The sequence below is a fragment of the Pyxicephalus adspersus genome, chromosome 4 (assembly GCF_032062135.1).
Source record: "Pyxicephalus adspersus chromosome 4, UCB_Pads_2.0, whole genome shotgun sequence".
Taxonomy (NCBI): Eukaryota; Metazoa; Chordata; class Amphibia; order Anura; family Pyxicephalidae; genus Pyxicephalus; species Pyxicephalus adspersus.
Genome location: NC_092861.1, coordinates 105,769,001 through 105,790,968, shown reverse-complemented (window position 1 = coordinate 105,790,968; position 21,968 = coordinate 105,769,001). Strand labels below are relative to the sequence as shown.

Below are 21,968 nucleotides of genomic sequence, written 5' to 3'. Positions count from 1 at the left end.
TGTTCCAGGCCCTCCAGTGCATGTTGGCTGAATATGCACCCCACATGTCAGTCTTCAAAGTATTAAAACTCAGCACTTCAACTAAAGCTTTACAAAAGTAAAACTAGATAAGGGTAAAATATGTATTTTTCGTAAGTACGTAGATAGAGTGGGTGTATTAAGACTGCTACCGAAACAATAAAGCTTGTTTGCAAGCCTAAAGTTAAACCCCATGCATAAAGACATCCCTTCTTACACACCTCTCTAATAACTATCGAGAAAGAGACTCCTATTTTTACTGACCTAAACCCGTAGTCATATATCACTCCATCTTCCACTTTTTTTAATTCATGATAAAGTCCTTCCTCAGGTGTTCTTGCCACTTCCTGTCCATTTGGACTGTTCCTATTGGTTGTCTGCAGCAAGGTGCTTTTCTTAATGGGCCAGAAGGTGAAGTCATTAATAGGGGACAGGCAAGGACCAGTAAGCATTGGATCAGACGTCCCTAGAAGGCAGGTCTAGGTAGGTAAGGTTGTTGCTGTGGGAAGGAGAGAAGGGCTTTAAAGAGGATGAAACCATCTAGTTCCATATATCACTACATCTGTGTTCTATCTAGGTAAGAATTCTACATTTTGTTAACAGTAATATTTCCAAATATTACCAGATAAACGGCAGCATATTAATGGTTACATTTTCTAAAAAGAACATCTTAAAATTTAGCGCAATACGATTTCCTAATGTACTTTTGTTAGCAGGTCAGACATTAGCTTTTATTATGGTCCTTTTTAAAGGTTAATATTAATGGGAAAATGGCTTTGCCTTTAGTAAAGATTACATAATAACTCTCTAATAATATAATGATCTAACCATATTTTATTATTCATTATTACCCAAATACAAGCATAGACCAGTTTTAATAACATTAATGTTTTAAAGATTTGTAGGATTTACAGCCTTGTCCTGTGTTCATTGCACCTCTTGCTTTAGTATTAGAGGCTTAAAGGAACACTGGCTACACTCTTCCAGTTAAGGTTCATTGATCTCCTAAGGCTACTGAAATATAATCTTACTGTAGAAATACAGAAAAAATGGCAGTACTGATTTTTATTAGTATTAGGGAACATAATATATCATATAACTAACTTGTTTACAGTTGCCCATAAATATAATCGATTCAGTCTGGTTTAAAGAAGCTATTACTGCTATTCTCTACTAACTTCAGAGACTTTTAAAAACTGAAATGAATATAGTAATAAAGGAGACTGATGTAAAAGTAAAAAAAAAAAATAAAAAAAAAAAAAGGTTAATGTACCTCTGCTGAGAAAATGATGCAGGCTTCCATTGCCGAGTTCTGCTTTGAAATTTCCTGGCTGTCATCCTTTGTGAGGTATCAAACCAAGAACAAGTATTTAAATCCTGAGTTTTAGCTGTATATGAATTCTTGTTTCATTTGTCATAATATTAACCACCTGAGCGTTACACTGATTTCTAGATTTCTGTTCCAAAAGCGTCACAGGTTTTCATGAAATTTTTTTTCGGTGCTATACGATCGTTCGTGTATATCGTGCAGGAACGTTCGTCGTTCGTTTTCCGACGATAATAATTGGAAGTGTGTACGTAGCTTTAGTAACAATACATAGAACTTTGAAAATTGGGCAGAGACTTTAACTGCGACCAGACCAGTAGACAATAGTGACCACAGTAGAGGCCCTGGTTGAGATATGTTTAAGATATGCCCCGTGGAGTAAGGTGACTATTTAGAATTTATTGTAGTTCTGTGGGATCTAGTGTCTGTTGAATGAAATCACACCGTTTGTTGAAAAATTTTGTTACATCAGTTTCATTAGCTTCTAACAATTCAATATAAAGTATGAACCGCAGCAGGGAGATTGCATTCCTGCAATTTGGTTCTCCTTGCAGCTAGCAGACATAATGAGATCCAGGTTTGTTTGCCCCCTACCAGGAGTCCTATCAGGGAAACCCTCCCAGCAACGGAATAAACACAGAACCAGTTCAAAGGAGACTGCTATATTTGTAGTTTAATATAAAAAAGGTAAGGACTGAGACTCAGAATCATTCTATGGAGTTACAATCTCATAGGCAATGTTTTGGTTGGATGGGGTTTTTCCACATTTCTGTCAATTTGAGCTTATGGGGTGATCAGGGGAGCTTAGGTGGACCTATGAAGAAAGACCTTGCACACCCTATAAAAAATTATGAATTGAGTTTCCCTCCAGATTTTGTTTGGTATGGTGTTCCGGATCGTATTGTAGTAGCCATGGATATTTTTTTCCATTAGGTCATGGATGTTAAAGTCTCTCTGCCATGCCTGAACATTGGATTGCGTGGGGGTTCAAAGGTAAATTCCCTGCAGTGGTACACAGAGGAGATAGAGGGGGGGGCTAAAATTAGGTTGACATAGTGGCTTGGACACACTGCTTGGGCCAGGTAGGTCATTCTGGATTTACAGAAATGGGAAACAGCCTTGTTTTTGAAGAGTAGAGTGGGTTCTTTTGGCTGATGGTTGTCAGGAGTGGGAACACACTCCTAAATTATACTATCCCAGTTGCTAAATTTTGTACGCAGGTTCAAAGTATATTTAAGCACAAATCAAACCATATCTATTGGATTGGAGTAAACATGGGAAAATATACATGGCAGATATATGTATTTTTTTTTATAAATAATTTATTTGCCCTGACATTGCATTAAATTGAAGAGTCCAATTGGAGTGATTTCTTCTCACTTCTGTAGTGAGAGGACGAATCTCCAAAGTGAGGGAAATGCCATCTTAGGGTGTGATTTAAAAAAATTGGGAATCTGACAACTTCCTTGTGGGAATTAGTTACTACCATTGAAATACATGGGCTTGGAAGATTCCTCAGGAAATGTCAGATTTCTTGTTTTGTAAATATAACCCTTGAAGTCCAGAATATGTTTCAGTATTTAAAGCTTTGGCTTTCTATTTCTGTACTGGTAACACTTACATTTATCCCTGTAGCAGTGGTCACCAAAACTGTTTAACATTTTTATAAATGTTATAGACTTTAGCATTAAAAGTACCATTTCTGTGTTTGCAGATGACACTAAACTATTTAATGTAATTAGGTACATACTGGATGTCTATAATCTACAAGCAGACCTGGATGTATGGTTTGTTTGGGCAACCAAGTGGCAAATTAAATTTAATATTGATAAATGTAAAATTATGCACGTAGGGGCTAACAACGATTATCCTGTAAGTGGGCACAAATGGCTATAAAACCCAGACAAGGATCCAAATGTTTCATCATCATTATGTTAAGTCCATAAATTCTAGCCTCAGAAATCCAAGTAGTTATACATTTTGTTTAAAACGAAAATATACCTAACCATATTGATCTAAGTAACGTTTTATTTAAGGTTTTTGCCATATGCTTCATTCTAACTTTAATGGGTCTATTTATATATGCTGTCATGCAAAATTTACACGTTTCCAATTAGATTTATTCTGAATCTGGATTTGTGAATCCTTAGTTAACCTTGATTGAATTGTTGTGAAAATATTTAAAATAGACCTCTGAGAATCTCAAAAAAATATACTTGAACAAAAAAATGTACCTAAACTGCTGGAACATACATTAAAAATTAGATTATAGTTTTACACGACAACTGATTATTTTTTTTTGCCAGAAACTGAATGAGTTTTGTTAAATGTAATCTAAGATAATTTTAATGATTATGATTTTTTTTTAGTACCGATTATATTGTAGGAGGGGTTTCTACTTATAGGAAAATTGTAATATATATCCTAGCCTGATAAATAATGTTATATTGAGGGAAAGATAGAGTCAGACAGGCTTTATTAGGCAATGTGATGTTTGTGTTTATTTTTATGAACAGTTAATATGTGGTCCTACATCTAACAAAGACCAGTCCCCATTCATCACCTGTAATTCCTGGACATTGTAGTGGAACTGCAGAGGACTGCAGTTCAATTTCCCACGACGTCACATCGTGAAACTGAACTGCAGATGACCTCTGCAGTTCTACTATCATCTCTGGGCACTACAGGGGATGAATGGGGACTTGTCCCCATTCATGCCCTTTAGTGCCCTATATTTTTAGAGAAACTCTATCTAAGAAAATTAACAGTGTCAATTGCCAAGATGCTACAAATATCCACGGAGCATGTTTGGTTTAAGAATATTAGGCAGTTGGGTGCAGAAACGATCAGGCAAATGGATGCCCAAATGTGTAAATGTTGATGAGAAATAATATAATTAAACTGATGTTTTAGAATATTGAGAAATCATGTAAAATATCTTTGTAATCACTGTTGATGGAACATGGTTTCACTGTTGTAATCTGGAGCCTGGGAAGCTGCAGAAAGGTTTTTTGTTTTTTTTTTTTGGATGATAATGCATCTGCTCACAAAATATTAATTCACATAACTACTTTTTAGGTTTCATTTTGTATAATATACATCGTACATTTGTATGTAACTATACTTCATTTCAGTCCAGTTTTTAAAGTAGTTTTTAAGTAGTTGAAAGACTATTTTTAAAAATATGTATACTTTGTATGATTACCAATATTTTATGGATGTAATTTACAGATGTTTCCAATTTTTAGAGACTCTTTAAATACTGGCATGGTACCAATGGAGTGGCGTAAGACCAATGTGGTTCCTATCTTCAAAATGCAAGCAAGTCATTACCAAGTAACTACAGACCCGTTAGTTTAATGTGCATAATCAGAAAGGTCCTAGATAGTTTGATAAAGAACCACATGGAGGAGTTTCTGCTAGAAAATAATATAATAAGTGATAGCTTGGATTCAAGAAAGACTGAAGCAGTCAGAAATGTACTCTTTTTAATGAGGAAGTAAGTAAACAGATAGACAGTGGAGTAACAGTTGATATAGTTTACTTGGACTTTGTGAAAGCGGACACAGTCCCCCACAGACGGGTAATATGAAAGTTAGGGTCAATACGTTTAGAAAGGTCAATCTGTAAATGGATAGAGAACTGGCTTAAAGACTTCATCCAAAGAGTAGTGATTAATGAATAAAATGACACAATAAAAACACATTTTGACCAGTTTTAAAATTTAATAAAAAGAAAAAAACTGAAATAATACATATACATAAGTATTTATGCCCTTTACTTAGTACTTAGTTGAAGCACCTTTGGCAGCAAATACTGCCTTGAGTCTTTTTGGGTATGATGCAACAAGTTTTGAACCCCTGGATTGGGGGATTTGCTCAGTCGGGTTTGCATGGGGACCTTCAGTGGACATTCATTTTTAAGGTTTCTCCAGAGAAGTGAGGATATCACTGATGCCACTGTACATAATACATAAGTCCCTGCAGACTTGAAGTAACCAGCACTCTCAAGCAATTGACATGCGATCCAGTCAAAAAAAAAATCACTGAGTTCAAACTTAGTGAGTCTTTTCAGTAAGCAAACACTTCATGCATCAATGCTGCAATTGCCAAGTGTTCTCAGTGCCCCAAAACATACTTAGGACCTCTACTGTTTTCCCGGTTAGTCACAGTTAGGTATGGAGTTACTTCTTACTGCTAAGAATATGAATGTTGATATGAATACACCCACAAACTTATTTATATTAACAAATTTATATTTGAAAATGCATGCAACTTAAAACTTTGCTTTAAAACTAGTTGGGAGTTAGTGCTTTTACCTCAAAATGTGGCGTTAGTTGAAAATAAATCACAAAATGTGCTAAAACCAGGGCTTTTTTTCTTATTGAACTCAGTTCAAGTGATAAAATTATAAAAGATATAAGATATAAAGGCCCTGGTTTTAGCACACTGGAACCGAGTTCCTTTTTTCGACAGATTTTCCAAGTCCGTAAAAAAGTCTGTAAAGGGGAACAGCTGTCAGTGAAAATGACAGCTTGGCCTGTGAATGGAGGCTGTGCATGTGTGTTTCAATACTGGACCCTGGCTGAGAAGCCTAAGTGTTGGAAAGTGTCATCACATGACATGACATGACCTTTAACAACATTTGAGGAGGGCCAGTTGTTTAAACTTGCCTGACAATTTCCCACCAACACAGTGATTCAGAGCATTCTGCTATACCCAGTCAGGACTAGGTGAAAAGATTGCAATATCAGAGGTATTTGTGCCCAGTGGAACAATATGTAATGCCTTTGAAGGCTTTTAAGGCAATTATAGAAAATAATCACAAAGACAATTTTGGCAATGTGAATGTATTATTCTTAATCCTTCATATTACAAAATATGCATAGCTTCTGGACTGAGTACCAGTCATATTCACAATAAGAAACAAATCATATGAGTAATGAGGCCAAAAGGACACTAGACAATCGTCATCTGATTAAAGATAGCAAATTGGTACCAACACTGGTCGCATACGTAACGGTTGTATACCGGACAGGTTTTGCCCGTTTCAGGCTTCCTCAGGGGTAGTGATACGTTTAGTGAATCATGAGGTGAGTACCCGTCAGTATCTGGGTTCACAGTAAATACATAGGATTAGTAAAGTTTAAAAGTTATGACAGGTTACTTGTATATGCAAAAAATAGATGCAGAGTTAATATAGAATCACATATCAGGAACTTAACAGCATTAATGGTATTGTGCAAAACAGTAACAAATACAATTAATTTAGGTTACTAGCCCTGATAGGTATGTGCTACCTCCTTATTAAAAATGTGGGCCACTGTGAGATACAGTAGCTGGACTAGATGGGCCATTGGCCTGATTCAGTGGGCTCTTCTTATGTTCTTATCAGGTTATCAGGTTGGTGCCCATTGCGGGTGTTGGGTTACGGATTAGTTCTGTCATAGAGAGTGACTGCTGTACATTGCATGAATGACATCCACACTTATTGACATCTGTTCTATGCGTCCAGTACACAAAAGATTACAATGTATTGCATAGCAGCAGGATGCATTTATCTGACATCACGCGCCTGTGTAATGCTTGGTGTGCTGGGATAGGTTGGTGTGCAGGGTTCAGCTCTCCATGGCCTGTGTGTGTCCTTTATGAGAGGACAGGACAGGACAGGAAAGACATAGCAGAGTTTGTACTGGGATTGTCAGGGGAAACTTTGTATTGGCTGCTGTCCATAGGTACCAACCTGGACTCCTGCTAATGGAAAAATGAGAGCTTGTATGGATGATCGAGGTCTGCACCCCTCCTATCTATGGGAAATGTGCGCCACACCTTCACTTCATCTTATTTATGCAAACTCCCTAAGAAGTAGGTCCAACGCATGGACAGTGGCGGTGAATCAAAGGTAGGAAATGCATGCAGATGCCTTTTTAAGAGAAGGCCAAAAGCTAGTGATTAAATGGAACATTAGCCCCTTGCTCTAGTGGTCAGAAAATTGAAAAGGAACTCCAGCTGAGAATCACTGCCGTAGATTGTTGATTCAGTGAATATCCATTTCTTTAGTGTTAACTATTTTTAGTAAAGAGATAGATTTGTAATGGCTGCTTGATTTTTTTTTTTTTTTTAACTTTGTGTTGTTGTCTTGAACATCCAAAAATGAGTGAAAAATCATTCTAAGAGGCCTGGACAGATGTTTGAAGTGATTGAACGTAACGGGAAAGCATTATGTATTTTGTGCAATGAGAGTGTTGCGTGTCGCACATCATCCCGCACACGCGCCGACGTCATCACGCACGCAGGGAGAAGCCGTCCGTTTTTTTTTTCTCCGCCGGACGGCTTCTCGTTTCAGAGATCATCCGGCGCTGGACGAAGAAGGACGTGGACGATCAGCGGGACCAGGTAAGATACCGGCCGACATCTTACCGGTCCCGCTGGCACCCGACGCTGGAGAGGGAGATCGACAATGGATGGAGGACGACGCTGGAATAGGAAAACGACGCTGGATGTGCACAGCGGGACCATGGAGGTAAGGATGTGACAAAAATACGGGCTTTAACCATCCTAGCCATTTTTTTTTTGCCCGTACGAAGGTCGGGCTTAACGGCTAGGTGGTAAGGGAAATGGAGGATACAGGTTGACAATCGAAAATCCAGCCATCGATAATCCCGTTCCTTCAGTTTTCCCGATTCAGGAAAAAAAAATTCAGAATTTTAGAAAATCCAGCACTCCTCAGGTCCGGAGGTTGCCGTATTTTTGATGGTCTACCTTTATATCATTCCCAGTATGCTAGTTTTTGCAACTTTCTTTCTAGAACAAATCATCTGACAGCTGCTAGTTTTCAAATTTCACTGTGCATAGCAAAACATGGTAAGCCCCTCTCTGATGGAGATATTACCAAAAGGGTCATTTTGTCTGGGAGTAATTCCCTTTTTCATAATTTCCCAAACAAAGATCAAATTATTCAACACATCTCTGAGATGCCACTTAGCAGAAATACTATTAAAAATCGAGCCTAATGCATGGCAAGTGATGTTAGTCAGCAGCTCACCACTGACTTACAAAAGGCGGCCTGTTACTCCATGTGCTTGGATGAAAGCACAGATATAAAGAATCATGCAAGGCTAGCAGTAATTTGTTATACTGTTGGTGACATCACGAGAGAAGAGCTGGTGAAACTGGCATCTTTGCCTAAAAGAACACAAGGGATAGATATCTAGAATGCTGGTATGGAGGCTTTTTTGTCACAAGACCAGAAAAAGTGGTTTCAAATACCAGTGATGGGGTACCTTCTAGGGTGGGGGAAACATCTTGTTTCATTCAGTTCCTAAATAAAACATTAAGTCATTCAGTTCAATTGTATCATACATCAAAGAAGCTCTTTGTGCCAAAGAAGGCAAAAAATTTGACAATGTCCTCAAAGATGTCACAAAAATGATGAATTACATCATGGCTCATGCTCCGAAGTTTCAACAGTTTCAAGCACTTCTTGAGGAGGTTCAGGCACAGTATAATTGGTGGCTGAGCAGAGGACGAGTCCTGGAGGGATTTGTAGCCTGCTTGGATTTAATTAGGATGTTTGAGAACGAAAGAGGGCACAAACATCCACAGCTCACTGATATGGCCTGGCTTACTAACCGCATGTTTTTTTTACAGATTTTACACTACACTTTAATGTGTTGAACAAACAACTACAAGGTGTAGGGAAAACAGCAGAAAGGATGTTTTTCAAAAACCTGAAGATTTCTCTTAAATATTTTGATATAACAAGAGACCTTGAAAGTGGGCTGCTGAATATTTTCCAAATCTAAAAGTGCATTTAGAAAATTCTACAATATTTGCAGAAGACAATCCTACAAGCTATCAAAGAAATTTTCAAGCACTGTAGCAGTTGCAAAGTTGAATTTTAGTAACAGATTTCTTAAGCTGCGTACACACTTCCAATTTTTATCGTTGGAAATGAATGACGAACGAACGATCGATTGGGCAAAAATCGTTCGTAAAAAAAGTAACCAACGACGCCGACGAACGAGGATAGTCGTTGGAAATGAACGACCGGACCGGCGGATCGGATTGGACGACGATCGTTGACCATCTATCGTGTGTACGGTCGTTCATTGATCGTCCATCGTCTGAGCATGCGCGGTGAACGAACGTTCGCTCACTTCCTGTGGTGCACGTCACTTGCTGTATCGTTCAAACGATCGCATCTATCGTGTGTACAATATCTGCGAACGACCGTGTCGTTATCTGTATGTACAGGATCGGTGCTATACGATCGTTCGCAGATATCGTGCAGGATCGTTCGTTTACCAACGATAATAATTGGAAGTGTGTACGTAGCTTTCCTTCTCCAGATAAAGCCAAATTTCAAGAACTTGATCATTCCTGTTTACACTGGTTAGATTTAGGAAATCAGGAGGTGAAGCTATTGTAATTTCAAGAAAGCTCTATCAGGAAAAATAAATTTGATGACCTGAGTTAAACACTTGAGAAGATACAAGGGATGACAAATGACAGCACAGTTAGTTCTGAAAATGAAATCCTTTGCCAAATAAGTTTAAGTCAATGAAAGCACTTGGGATTGCTATCCTTACTTTGTTTCGTTCATCTTATGCTTGTGAGAAGCTGTTTTCAGCTTTGAATTATATGCAATCTAACACCAGAAACGGACTCACAAATGACCAGAGTGCTGCATGTGTTGCTCTCAAACTTACAAAGTATGAGCCAAGGTTAGCATGAATACAACAGCAAAAACCACATTAAATGTTCAAAAGCATGCAAAACGCAAACTTTTACCTTTCAATAAAAAGTTGTTTGTTTTATTGAAAGCTCTGTTATTGTGTTTTTCTTTTAAGACAAAATATATTAATGTATGAGTTCTATGAGTTCATTTTTCTAAACTAAAACCTCAGTATTCAGGTTAAATTGCTGTGTTGGCACTTTGCAATAAGTGGGTATGGCTTGCAGTTTGGGCACTCGGTCTTTAAAAGGTGGGTCATCACCGGTAACTATTTTCTGTACTCAAATACTACACACATATATAAAGTCAGAAAGCAACTTCACAATGTTTTCTTTAATTAAAAAAAAAAAGAAAATCTAGAATTTAAAAGGTTTCTAAATCTTATTCGTTTTTGCTAATTTTTGGAGCTCTTCTAATACCAGATGTTCATTAACCAAGGCCTTTCATTTTTTTAAATCATTGCATGTTCATAAACAAGTACCTATGCTGATATTGGTTTCTGAGCACCAGAGATACAATAAAGGTACTTTTCTTTATATTGCACACCTGGGATTAGATGAGCTTTCCCAAAATTGAAAATTGACAGTTTTGTAGGGGATGAATGCACCCTTGGTGTTATCAGCTCTACCAATGCAGCAGAGTTACTTTACAGAGTTAGCTTTAGATACCGGTAATACACTACCGGACAGTTGGATGCAGTGTTTTCAGTCACCCTACACTTATTGGCATATTTATTAAAAAAAAAATTTTTTTTTTGCTTTCAAAAGATCTGTTTATTTGAATGGCTTAATGATTGATATTTCCTGCAGTCAGTTACTTTTAAAAATTGGACACAGAACACATTGCGGCTGTTCGTTGCCACTTTTAAATGTGGTGACAAGCTGCAAACCTGGCAAACGAGTTTGGGGAGGAAAAAAAACATAACTGTTCTGAATAATTTCTTGGTATTTTCTTATGGCATCAGCAAAGTAATAATCTTTTTTAAGTGATTACCATTTCATAAATGCCTTTAGGCCTATTTGTCTCTTAAACCCACATAACTTTTATAACTTCTAAAATTAAAGCATTACCGAGTTACTGCATCAGTATATTCAAGGCCGATACCCTGACAATGATTCATAGCAGTCTTGGATATATAAGGTTCCAGTTAGACGTAGAAACATAATTATAGAGTTTAAAGAATTTTACAAACATTGTAAACCTTAAAGATTTTAAAAAATAAATACGCCAATGCATGACAAGTGTTAGTTATGACCTTCAATATATCTATAAACCCAAAAACCAAAAAATAATGCCTGTAGTGTAAATGTCTTTATTTGGTGGCTGCATTTATTTACTTTTTCAGGCCAAGAATATTTTCAGCAAGAACAAAAATACACTCCACTAGATAATGAGGATGAACAAATGCAAATATATGTGAAAATCATGGCTCCTTCTACAGGTACAGAAGAAAAATAGGTTAAGCCATACCAAGACAGAAACTATGTAATACACAAAATAACCAGATGAAAACAAAGAAAAACAAATGCAGCCATTGATGATAAGGACTAGTAACCTGCAATATATTAAATTTTGTTATGAGGTTTAGATGTGCTTTAAAATAGATGTCTAGTCAAAACTTTCTTTAATTAATAATCGAGTTTGAGACCATTAAAACTTGGCAGTTTATTATTGTGATACGTAGGGGGGAAATGTCTTTTTGTAGAGATACAACAGAAAACAAGAAGAGATCTCTACAAAGCAAGTGACATTAAAATCTTAGATTTTTAGATAGTTTGATCAAATTGTTATTCTTTTAAACGATTAGGGACTAAATCTGCACAGACGTCAATATATACGTGACAGGGGTTCCAACCCTTCCATAAACTATACATAACCTAAAAATAAAACAAAAATAAAATAAAACATTTCAAGTTTATAGAAAAATAAATGTTTTATGGGTCTTCTAAATGCTGATGTTATCTATATTGTTTGGTCTGCAAAGCAACTTTATTTATAGCCCTGTGTTTTTGCATTGTATTAGTTCCCATATAGTAGATTCTGGAATTTAAATCACCTTTGACTGGGACAAGTTACAAGGAAAATCTAATGAGTGGGGTACACACAGCAATAAAAAAACAGTTAATCTTCCACAATCTTTCTTAAATAAAATGTTCAGACTGAAGACAGACTTTCATGAGAGGAAATTCTTTTGGATATCATATTAGCTAACCCACAATTCATGGTTCCTAAGTCGCAACATTTCTCAGTCATGATCTTCTGAAGTGTTCCCTGGACAATTGGAGTTCATGTCCTCTTCATCTGCATATAATGATAACAACACAATCAATAAAGCATACAAATAGAGTTAAACTGATGTGGACCATAGGTGTTAATTATCAAATATATTTAAATTTTTATTATTTTGAGGATGAATGGTGGGTTGTCTATAAAAAAATGCATTTGCCTGTATGTAAAAAACGGCGAATCACAAGCAAACTGTTGCAAGTTAAACTTAAGCCTAACCTTTTTTCCCCCATTTTGGATAGAGGAGGAAAAGTTAGACTCTTTGTCAGGTTTTTAATTGCTGTCTAAGGATCTATCACTTTGCTAAACTGTTCTGGTAACTTGTCACCAATACAGGATTAGAGGGAACACCTCCAATGGGGACCGCAATAAGAGACAAACATATGTGTACTAACATCATTGAAATGGACAGGCAGCCCATTTGTAAATACTCCCTACTCCACTACTTAAAACAAACAAAATACTATCCATCTGGGCATACAGTTTAAAAATTGTAAAATCCTATAGCTATTTTATGATTTCTTGAAAAAAAGAAACATTTATGACTTCCAATAAAAATTACATCATATGACAAAGATTCCACTATTTATGCTTCATCTATACTCTAAATTATATACGTTAATTTGCACAGAGAATTCAGCAACATGTATGTCAACCACTTGAAATTAAAGGGTGTCTGTTCTCACCTTTTGCCTCTGTACAAAAGCCCATATGTGCTCTTACTGGATAGGATATGAATCTTTTTACAGAGACAGGGCTTAGCTGCAGATTATTCAAACCTTTTGTAACCAAGTGAAAGAATGACCACAAAAGGAGAAATTCTTATCAAAAAAAGCAACCACTTGAAGCACACATAACATTTTTAAATGTTTTCAATGCTTAAAATTGCTACCATATTCCCTTTATGGTGATTCTTCATCAAGAGTTGTCTAACACATATTTTCCGTGGCGATCAAGACTGTAGGAGTGCAGAGCCTCCTGGGATACCCACATCATAAATCCCAGGAGGCACTGGCTGCTCCTTCTGTGCATGCCCAAACTCGGGGAATTTTTTTGACTAGGGGGAAAGAAATGAATATGCATATGTAGTGAGATGGGCTCTCTTTTTTCCCCTTTTACAGCAGGCTACATCACACGATCTTGCACCTGTGACATTGCAAGAAGGCCAAAAGAGAAGATTGAAGATGGTGGCGCAGCGTTGGGATAAAGAAGAATTCTAGGATAAAGCGGGACCGGAACAAGGGTCCAGCGCCATCAAAGGATCTGTGGGATTTAAAAAGGAACTAAACTGAAAGGTGCCCAAAAAAATACACTTACCTTTAATTCTGCAGGGCAGTCTGATCCATCCAGGGGTGTCTCGCATCAGGTCCCGCATCGTCCCAAAGCACGCGCCCCGGCGCCGCCTTCTTCGCCTATTTATTCTATGTCACCCGACCAAGGCGCGAGATCGGGTGACGTGGGATGGGAAAAATAACTGCCAATTTCACTGCTTATGTGTGAGATAAGCAAATTTTTCTCTTTGCCCGAAAAGGCTCCCTTTCTCAGCGCAAAAGGAGCACCCAAGAGCCTCCCAGGATGCGTGACGTAGGTATCCTGGTAGGCTCTGCGCTCCCAGTCATTCAGAATTAGGGGGCGGTGCTGCACCCTTTTTTATTTTTATTTTTTTTAAAAAGGGTACAGCACTTAAAAAAAATAAAAATTCTGTTTGTTTTTTTTTTTTGTTTTTACATAAAAGGGTTGTCTACCCTTTTGTGTAAAGTGAAATTTCTGAGTTTAGGTACACTTTTAAATAAAAAAAAAAAAAAGGTTTTTTTATATTCACTTCAGTTCCCCTTTATGGTCAGGCTCCAATACACTGAATCTAAATCAGAAAAAGGGAACAGAAAAAAGGATTTCTAAACTAAAGGCATTAGCAGGCATTTTGTGATGTCTGCAAAATGTTCATTTTTCAAAGTGAAAACCGAGGAAGGTTACCAGTTCTTAATCAGAACAAATTATTTATAACAATTTCTGGAAACATTAGGTTGGACTCCCTCTTCATCATGTAACATAGGACATTTTGTATTCAAAGAGAAATAAAACTTTACCTTGATAAGCAGTGCCGCACCAAATGCAATAAAAATGTTTTCCTCTCATGTAACTTGTCAGAATTTGTAACTTATCAGGTGTCTAGGCAGAGCAAGTAAGAACAAATAAAATTATATTAGTAGCCTAATATGAGACGGATTTATTTTGCAGTGCAAATTTACAGTATTAGAATACAGTTACTATAAAGGCATTCTTTTAAAAATAAGGGCTAATTCACATCAATTCTGGGTAACACGCAGCTAATGTTATATGGACTGCATTGCACTGTGCAATGGTGAAAAAAAGCCCTAAAAGAAAATATAACTATGTATGAACACTGCACAAATGTAAGAAAACTAGCAGCAAATTGTACCTAACAAAATACAATAAAATATATTCTGCACACAGTCAAATTTTGGTTATAGATATACAGTACATCCTATGAAAAAACAAATAAATGGAATGGTACCAAAGGGTGGTAAAATACTGTGATTTAGTTAAAAAGTTTTATAGATGTTATAGCATGTCATATGTATACATATCGATAAAAAAAGTATAGCTCAGTGTACAATCAGGGATATTAACCAATGAATCAACAAATAATGATACAGTTATAAAGAAACGTACACTCAGTTCCTCATACTTTTCTTCATCCTCATCCGTTTCCACATCATCTTCCTGTGGATCTGTTGCAGGCCAATACCAAGCCTCCCGAGGACACCTTATGTTCTGTAGGAAAACATTAGTTTAACATTATGATTCATAGGCACATTGCTGCAGTTTCTTTGTTTTTTGTGTTAAGAGGACCTAGTCTGCTTTTGTTAAAATAAGAAGCAGCCTCACCCTCCCCATACACTTTTAGATATATTATATTTTACCAGGACCACAGATGATCATTTGATCCCAGCCACCCCCTCTTCCCTCATTTTTCAGTACAGTGCTAATTACCGAACCCCAATTGTTCTCTTACTCCAGGGGTATATATTTATAAACAATATGCATAGTAAATGTGTTCAACAAAAGTGCTTGCTTATTCCTTGTGTTTTTTTATGTTCCAAAAGGTATTAAGTAGACATGGACTAGTATACAGAAAAGTGCACTAAATGTGCACTAAAGTGGTAATCATGTGTAAATTATTATGCCCTGTAATGTACTTAATGTGTACTATTATGTACTATTTTTACATTTCTTTAAATTTTGTCACATTTACAAGCTATTAAGCTTTCCACCAAATGTAATTGGGGAAACGAGAACTATAACCCCGTCAGAGATGGTTTAGCAGTTATGGATGTAAAATGTGAATACAAAAAAATACATGGGCATTCCAAACATGGGCATTCCAAACAAAAAAAGAAAAAAAATCGAATACTAACATTACAAACATTACCCGAAGGCAGTTAGCAGAAGACAATATTTAATAACTTCATATAATAACTTCAGATCACCATGTACAATTTGAACATTTTATAGAAAACAGGAATGAAGTAAGATGGTCTGAAGATGGCCTCCTTTTCCAGAGCTGAACCAACCTCATACTTACTGGCATCAGTGAAAATGTAAATGATCACAAAGCATAAATCCTGAAAACGCCTTCAAAGAGTCTGCTGTGTTTGCAGCAAACATACATTTTCTCTATGCCAACTCGTTGCACTGTAGACTGATAAAAAAAAATTGCACTGTTTTTTTATTTTCTCTTTCTTTTCAAAAGTTTTAATGGTTTCTTAAAATAGAAGAGAAAATGTACAGGCTTTTTACAAAAACCATGTGAAATGCCACATCCAGAAAATTAACACCACAAACAAATGCTTAGCAAAACAGAACAAAGAACAGGAAGAGATTATAAATGGTCAAGGAAGAACAGAACAATAAAACTCAAATATAATCAGGGAGTTCATAATGTCATTGAAACACAATGCAATAAGTATACATAGTAGTTCAATTAATTTAGGGGGAAATAAAGGGGTGGGAAGGAAAAAGTCAAGAGAGGAACGGAAGACAGAGGGGAGAAAAAGGGAGATGCTCTGGAAAAACAAACAAGAGAGATCTCACTCACCAGTGGCCAAATAAATGTTCAAATTCAGAACTGAAGATATAAATTAATTGTGGACCTGAGGATAACATTTTTTAAAGCTATCCAAAGTATCAGATTGGATCCCTGAGAGCTTCACAAAGACCACAGCAGTGGTATAGAAAGGGAAATGGTTCCCCAAGCTTTCACTATTACCCTTCTCGCTACACTAAATATATGTAGAACAATATGTTTTGTGAACACACCCTTGACTTGAATAGGGACATGTCTAAAAACCGTTGTGGTGGCATTACGGTTGCTGCTTGATGACTAGAGATGGACCATAATTCTTTATCCATCGATTATATCAACTGCCTGAAAGCATTGAACCCCAAGACATAGCAAACACTGGTTGATGCTAAGACCTGCAAATTAGTTGAACAGGGTCTTTGGGAGTAGAAAACCGCACATGAAATTACATCACAATAGGTAAAGTGAATAGTGAGAAACCTAAATGTTTCAGGGTGCAACACATCCCTTTATCAAGGAAGAAGCCCTTCACACAACATCTCCTGGGTCACCTTCATCTTTTACACTCTGTGACCCCTCCTGCTCTCTATTTCACTCCCTTCTCCAAACACACATCACGCATGATGCACAATTCTTGTCATTGCCCACCATATGTGCTGCCCACCTCCTTTCACCACCACTGTGCCCACAGCACTTAGCTTTGCGTCCTACATTTATTCACCACCTACTGCAATCACACCTACTGTCCCCCCTTTCCCCTCTCTTTAACCACATATTGCAGTTGGTGCCACCCATCTCTCACCACCAGTGCACTAGCAGCACAACCTTCTCACTGCCAAATGCACCCAAGCCCCTTTTCTCATGCCATCACTGTCTCTGTTCAACTGTGACCATAAGCAACCATTGCTCCAACATTTACTATTTCTCAACATCACAATATCTGTAGCACTCAGCACACCTGCTCCTCCCACTATGCTCACACTCCCTACTATAAAATAGTTCCCATAGTCATTTTGTGACTGGAAGATTTTAAAAAGAAAATAGTTAGTCTGCTTACCTTCTGCTGATCTAGATGTAGACATGCTTTCTGGCTCCTGCTAAGGTCACCTTCTAATTTCTGCTCTTCCTTTTTATTTCGTAATCTTGATCTTTTAAAAAAAAAAAAAGTTATCAAAAACCAAAAGATTTGTTCTTCCTGCAAAAACATTTTCTTCCTATGTAATATAAAAATGCGCCACATTAATATCATGGCAATTCTAAAAGTTCTGAAAAATGTGTGTTCATACCTGTTCCACCAGCAAATACTAGTATTGTAATAAAAAAAAAAATAAAAAAAATAGCAACTGTCAACATACTGTTGGATAAAGAAATTAGGATCTGACCAATCCTTGCCCAGATCCACAGTTATCTAATTTGTGGAACCTAGACCCTTTGTGGACCGTAGGCAGGTATCAAGTTTGAAAACCTAAGCTGCAGATTGTTGGTATCAAAAGGCCAGAAGGTACCAACACGGAAGTAGGAAACTGGACCCTATGAGAAACAGATTCACCTGATAATAGTAGAATATGGGGAGGGAAAAAACCAAAGAGGTAGCACGGATAGATGTTTTCACTTTAAACTGATGGAAGGATTATTTTGTCCGATATAACTTGTTTGCTCATGTCTTACAGTTTTGACATCTAACAGTTACAAACGTATAAATGTAAAGCCAGCACTTACATTTTGGAAGTGGAAGTTACTAGTCTCTAGAATAAATGGCTGCATTAATCTTTTTTCCTGCTCAGGACATTTTTAGCAAATACAGAAAAAAATCAAATAAAATATCCCATTACATTTCTGTGAATTAAACTGAAGTCACGGACATACCATCTTCTAAGTTACCTTAATTGTAATCTAAGCAGTTACCTGCTCCTCTGGTACTAGTGATTAAAAAGATGAAGGTATGTTTTTAGTCCACATCAGGACAAACAGCCTAAGCTGACCATTCATGGCTCCCTTCAAAGATGAAGTGAGTGTGGCCTCATTAGGACAGAAGTATGTTTCCAACAGGATCACCAGATAAAAATACAAAAAAAAACATTGGGGAAAAATAAAAAAAAAAACTTCAGCCACATTTAGGGACTGGTAAGTTTCAGTAAATTCATTTATACTGGGGTTTAAATACACTTTAGTACAAGAGGCACTAACATAAAAATAAGGATTTTGTATGTTCCAATCGAATTTTTTGAAAAGTTTTCTCGGTATTGAAAATACATGCACACAAAACCCACAATCAAAATTTGACAAGATAAAGGATTTGCAAAGCACTATGGGGTAGCCTGCCTTGGAAGAGGAATTTTTGACTAAACCTTAGGAATGACTAAAGAAACTAGGTAAAATGATTCAATCTTTACATGCTTACTACAAAATAACTTTTATTTTAAATATAGAACATATTACATATGTAAAAAAACCACTAAACGTTCACAAATACAAAATCGTTTTTGTTTAACCGTGTAAAGTTAGGTACTGTTATCATTACTGATCAGTTGAAAAGAAAAAGACAATCTTCTAAAAAGCACTTCTTGCCCATATGTTCTTAGTAATATATTGTCTTCTTATCCTCCACATATGTCTTTGCAAATACATTTTATTTGAGACATGATGGATAGACTTTATGAGCTGTCTGGAAATTTAATCCTTCAGACACACAGATAAGCCTTAACAAAATGGCTTTGCTGTTGATATTCTTCAGAGACGGGTTAAAAAGCCACAACAGTGCAGTAAAACACCGAAAAGTTATTTTGTTATTACTGCAGCATAAGTGTATCGTGCAACAATTCCATCCACTCTCTGTGATGTCAGAAAGACAGTGACTGATAGCAGAGAACACTGCCACAGACTGTTGCCATAGGACATACAAAATTCTAATAATGTCTCTGTATTACTTCAGACTTCCTAGCTTCTCACCTTGAATTAATAGGTGTCTTACATGCACGCAGTTACCATAGGGACCCCTTGGTAAATAAACAATGCCTTTCATGTCAAACTGGTTTTATAGCCAATTTTGTGCCATTCAGGGAGTGTATAAATCCAGTGATTTTGATCATGCCCTAGTCCTTTTTACCGGGTCAGACAGCAATAATTCTCTTTTTATAGGGCTGACAATGTGCTCTACTCTACCCAAGGTAAAAATTTCCATAATGGGCACATATGTGATATTATATGAGCCATAAATTCTGCATAGAGTCAGCTCCGATCACAAATTTTATTTACTGGGTATTTAATGTATATCATTTTGGTAACTTCAAATCATTATGTTACAGCTATCCAGAGACATAACATGGCATAACTGCAAGTCTGAACATTGCTACTGCCACACTGCCTAACAGCTTTTCAAATTAGACAGACCCAGCTGAACAATTACCCCCTTCTTGCTTGGCTCTATTCAGAATGGGCTGTATAGAGATTAAATTCGGCATATAGTAGAAGAAAACAAATACAGCTGGCCTATTTCTTTAGAAATTTGGAACGATGTGCAACAACTTGTTTATGGGACACAAAAAAAAAAAAAAAAAAAAAAATATATATATATATATATATATATATATATATAATACAATTATACAAGATAAGAGTTGTGTTTTTTGTATTGCCCAATAATCATTACAGTGTTACTGGATGCGGTCAACTTTCACCCACCAATTGATTGCTTAGCATGATGTCCATGAAAGGGACAGACACAGCACATATTCCACAAAACACGTGACAAGTTTGTTTTTTTTTTTTTTTTCCTTTCAAAAAAGTTCCTTGTTTATTCAGAAGCATTATTTGTGAGTAAAGTAGTTAGGTCTGCAAGAATGTGAAGGACAAAATTAGGTTAAAATACAGCTCTGGTTATATGCTGCCGCTTCTTTCAACACAACACAACACAACACTACACTTTCCACAAAGAACACTACCTGAAATCATCGGCTGCTTGTTCTTCTGCTTGTTTCCGCATATGGATCTTCTGTCTGTAGTTTTCAAAATGTTCCTCTGCTTTTCTTTTCTTCATTTCTTCATGACCAATACCACTACGCCCTGCAATTAAGCAAGAAAAAAAAATCTTTCTATACCATTTTCTGTGTTGACAGACTAGAAAACTTAGGTTAAACTGCAATCACATCTAAACCTGGTTTGCTAGATATAAGGTAATTCAGACAGGGTATCCAGTGAAAGAGAAATGACAATTGTTTGCTTAAATATTACCCACACCACTAAAAGATGTGCCAAATAAAGCCATACCTGTAAAAGACAATATATACTTACCCAAATACCCATCCTGTGCTCTGCAATGTTGAAAACCGACCCATCATGAAAAAAAATCTGCTGTGGTGAGCTAACATACACTTACAGGAAATATCCAGCTGCTTTTCTTGCTAATCATTGTTTTACAGGATGCAGTATGATGTGGAATAGCAAGATGATTCTAAAAGTTACAAGATAAATAATTTAAATCTTCTTTCCTCTGGCAAACCTGCATTTTAAAATGGTTCTTCTTTTACAGGTATGGCTCGATTTATCATTTTAAGCATGTATTAAATAGTCTAGATAAGTAACTTGGGCAGGGCTGACAACATTGGTTGAGATTTGTACAGAATGTTCAAAAGTTAGATTTCTAACAGGATCATTAGGTTTTACATGAATTTTTTGAAAAATTTTACAAAACACAGAAAATTGAACAGACTAGAAGGTAAGAAAAAAAAAAGTAATGGTTGCAAATACAATTTAATTTAAGACTGAATAGCTCCTTTTGTGGTTAATCACATACTGAGCATATAAATATATACATGTATGAATTTTTTTTCAAGGAAAAATCTCAGTCTGCATACCTTTACAGATATATACCTTTCTCAAATCATGTGCTCAGTTTACCCAAACCTACATTTATGGCATAATTACAGTCATAAACAGAATAGTATTGATCATTTGACTGCTGTGGATATGGTAATAACTAGTGTTGTTGTTTAAATTCGGGTCGTCCTAATGTTCGACCCGAATATGACCATTCGAAAACCGCGTTTTGCTGGATTCGAAGCCCCAAATTCGACCCTCCCACAATGCTTAGGGACTTCCCCTATGATGACTAGGGACCTCTAATAACAGCAGGGATGCTCCCCTCCATGTTTGTTGTGGCAGGCAGCCGATTGGCTGTCTGTCACTGCATGCCACACAGGCAGCCATTGCCCTATATAAGGCCAGGGCGTGCCTGCATTTACCACTCCTGACAGAGATTTGCTAGCATCACAACCTTTCTGTGCTGCTTGGCTTGCTTTGTCAAAGTGAAAAAAAGTGCTTTACGTTGTTAGACTGTGTCACACTCACACTATTAGTCAGATAGATTGTTGGATTGTACTGTATTGGTGCAGTCCTGAAATCTACTGTACTCAGATAGGTAGAGTGTTTCACTGTTAGCTAGATAGATAGTCAGTGTGTTACATACATGCAGCCAGAGGCAGGGAGGGTACCCTCCCT

The 21,968-nt window shown here is 36.7% G+C and overlaps 1 protein-coding gene across 1 annotated transcript in view; it reads right to left on the bottom strand.

The window, feature by feature from the left end:
• Positions 1 to 11,379: 11,379 nt before the first annotated feature.
• GPATCH11 (G-patch domain containing 11) overlaps positions 11,380 to 21,968 on the bottom strand; it is a 33,429-nt gene continuing 22,840 nt past the window's right edge. Inside the window, exons 4-8 of the mRNA XM_072409241.1 lie at positions 20,414 to 20,534; positions 17,530 to 17,620; positions 15,062 to 15,163; positions 14,455 to 14,536; positions 11,380 to 12,382 (exon numbers count right to left, since the gene is read on the bottom strand). Of these exons, the coding sequence (XP_072265342.1) occupies positions 12,327 to 12,382; positions 14,455 to 14,536; positions 15,062 to 15,163; positions 17,530 to 17,620; positions 20,414 to 20,534 (452 nt within the window). The 3' untranslated portion in view covers positions 11,380 to 12,326. The remainder of the gene's footprint in view (positions 12,383 to 14,454; positions 14,537 to 15,061; positions 15,164 to 17,529; positions 17,621 to 20,413; positions 20,535 to 21,968) is intronic.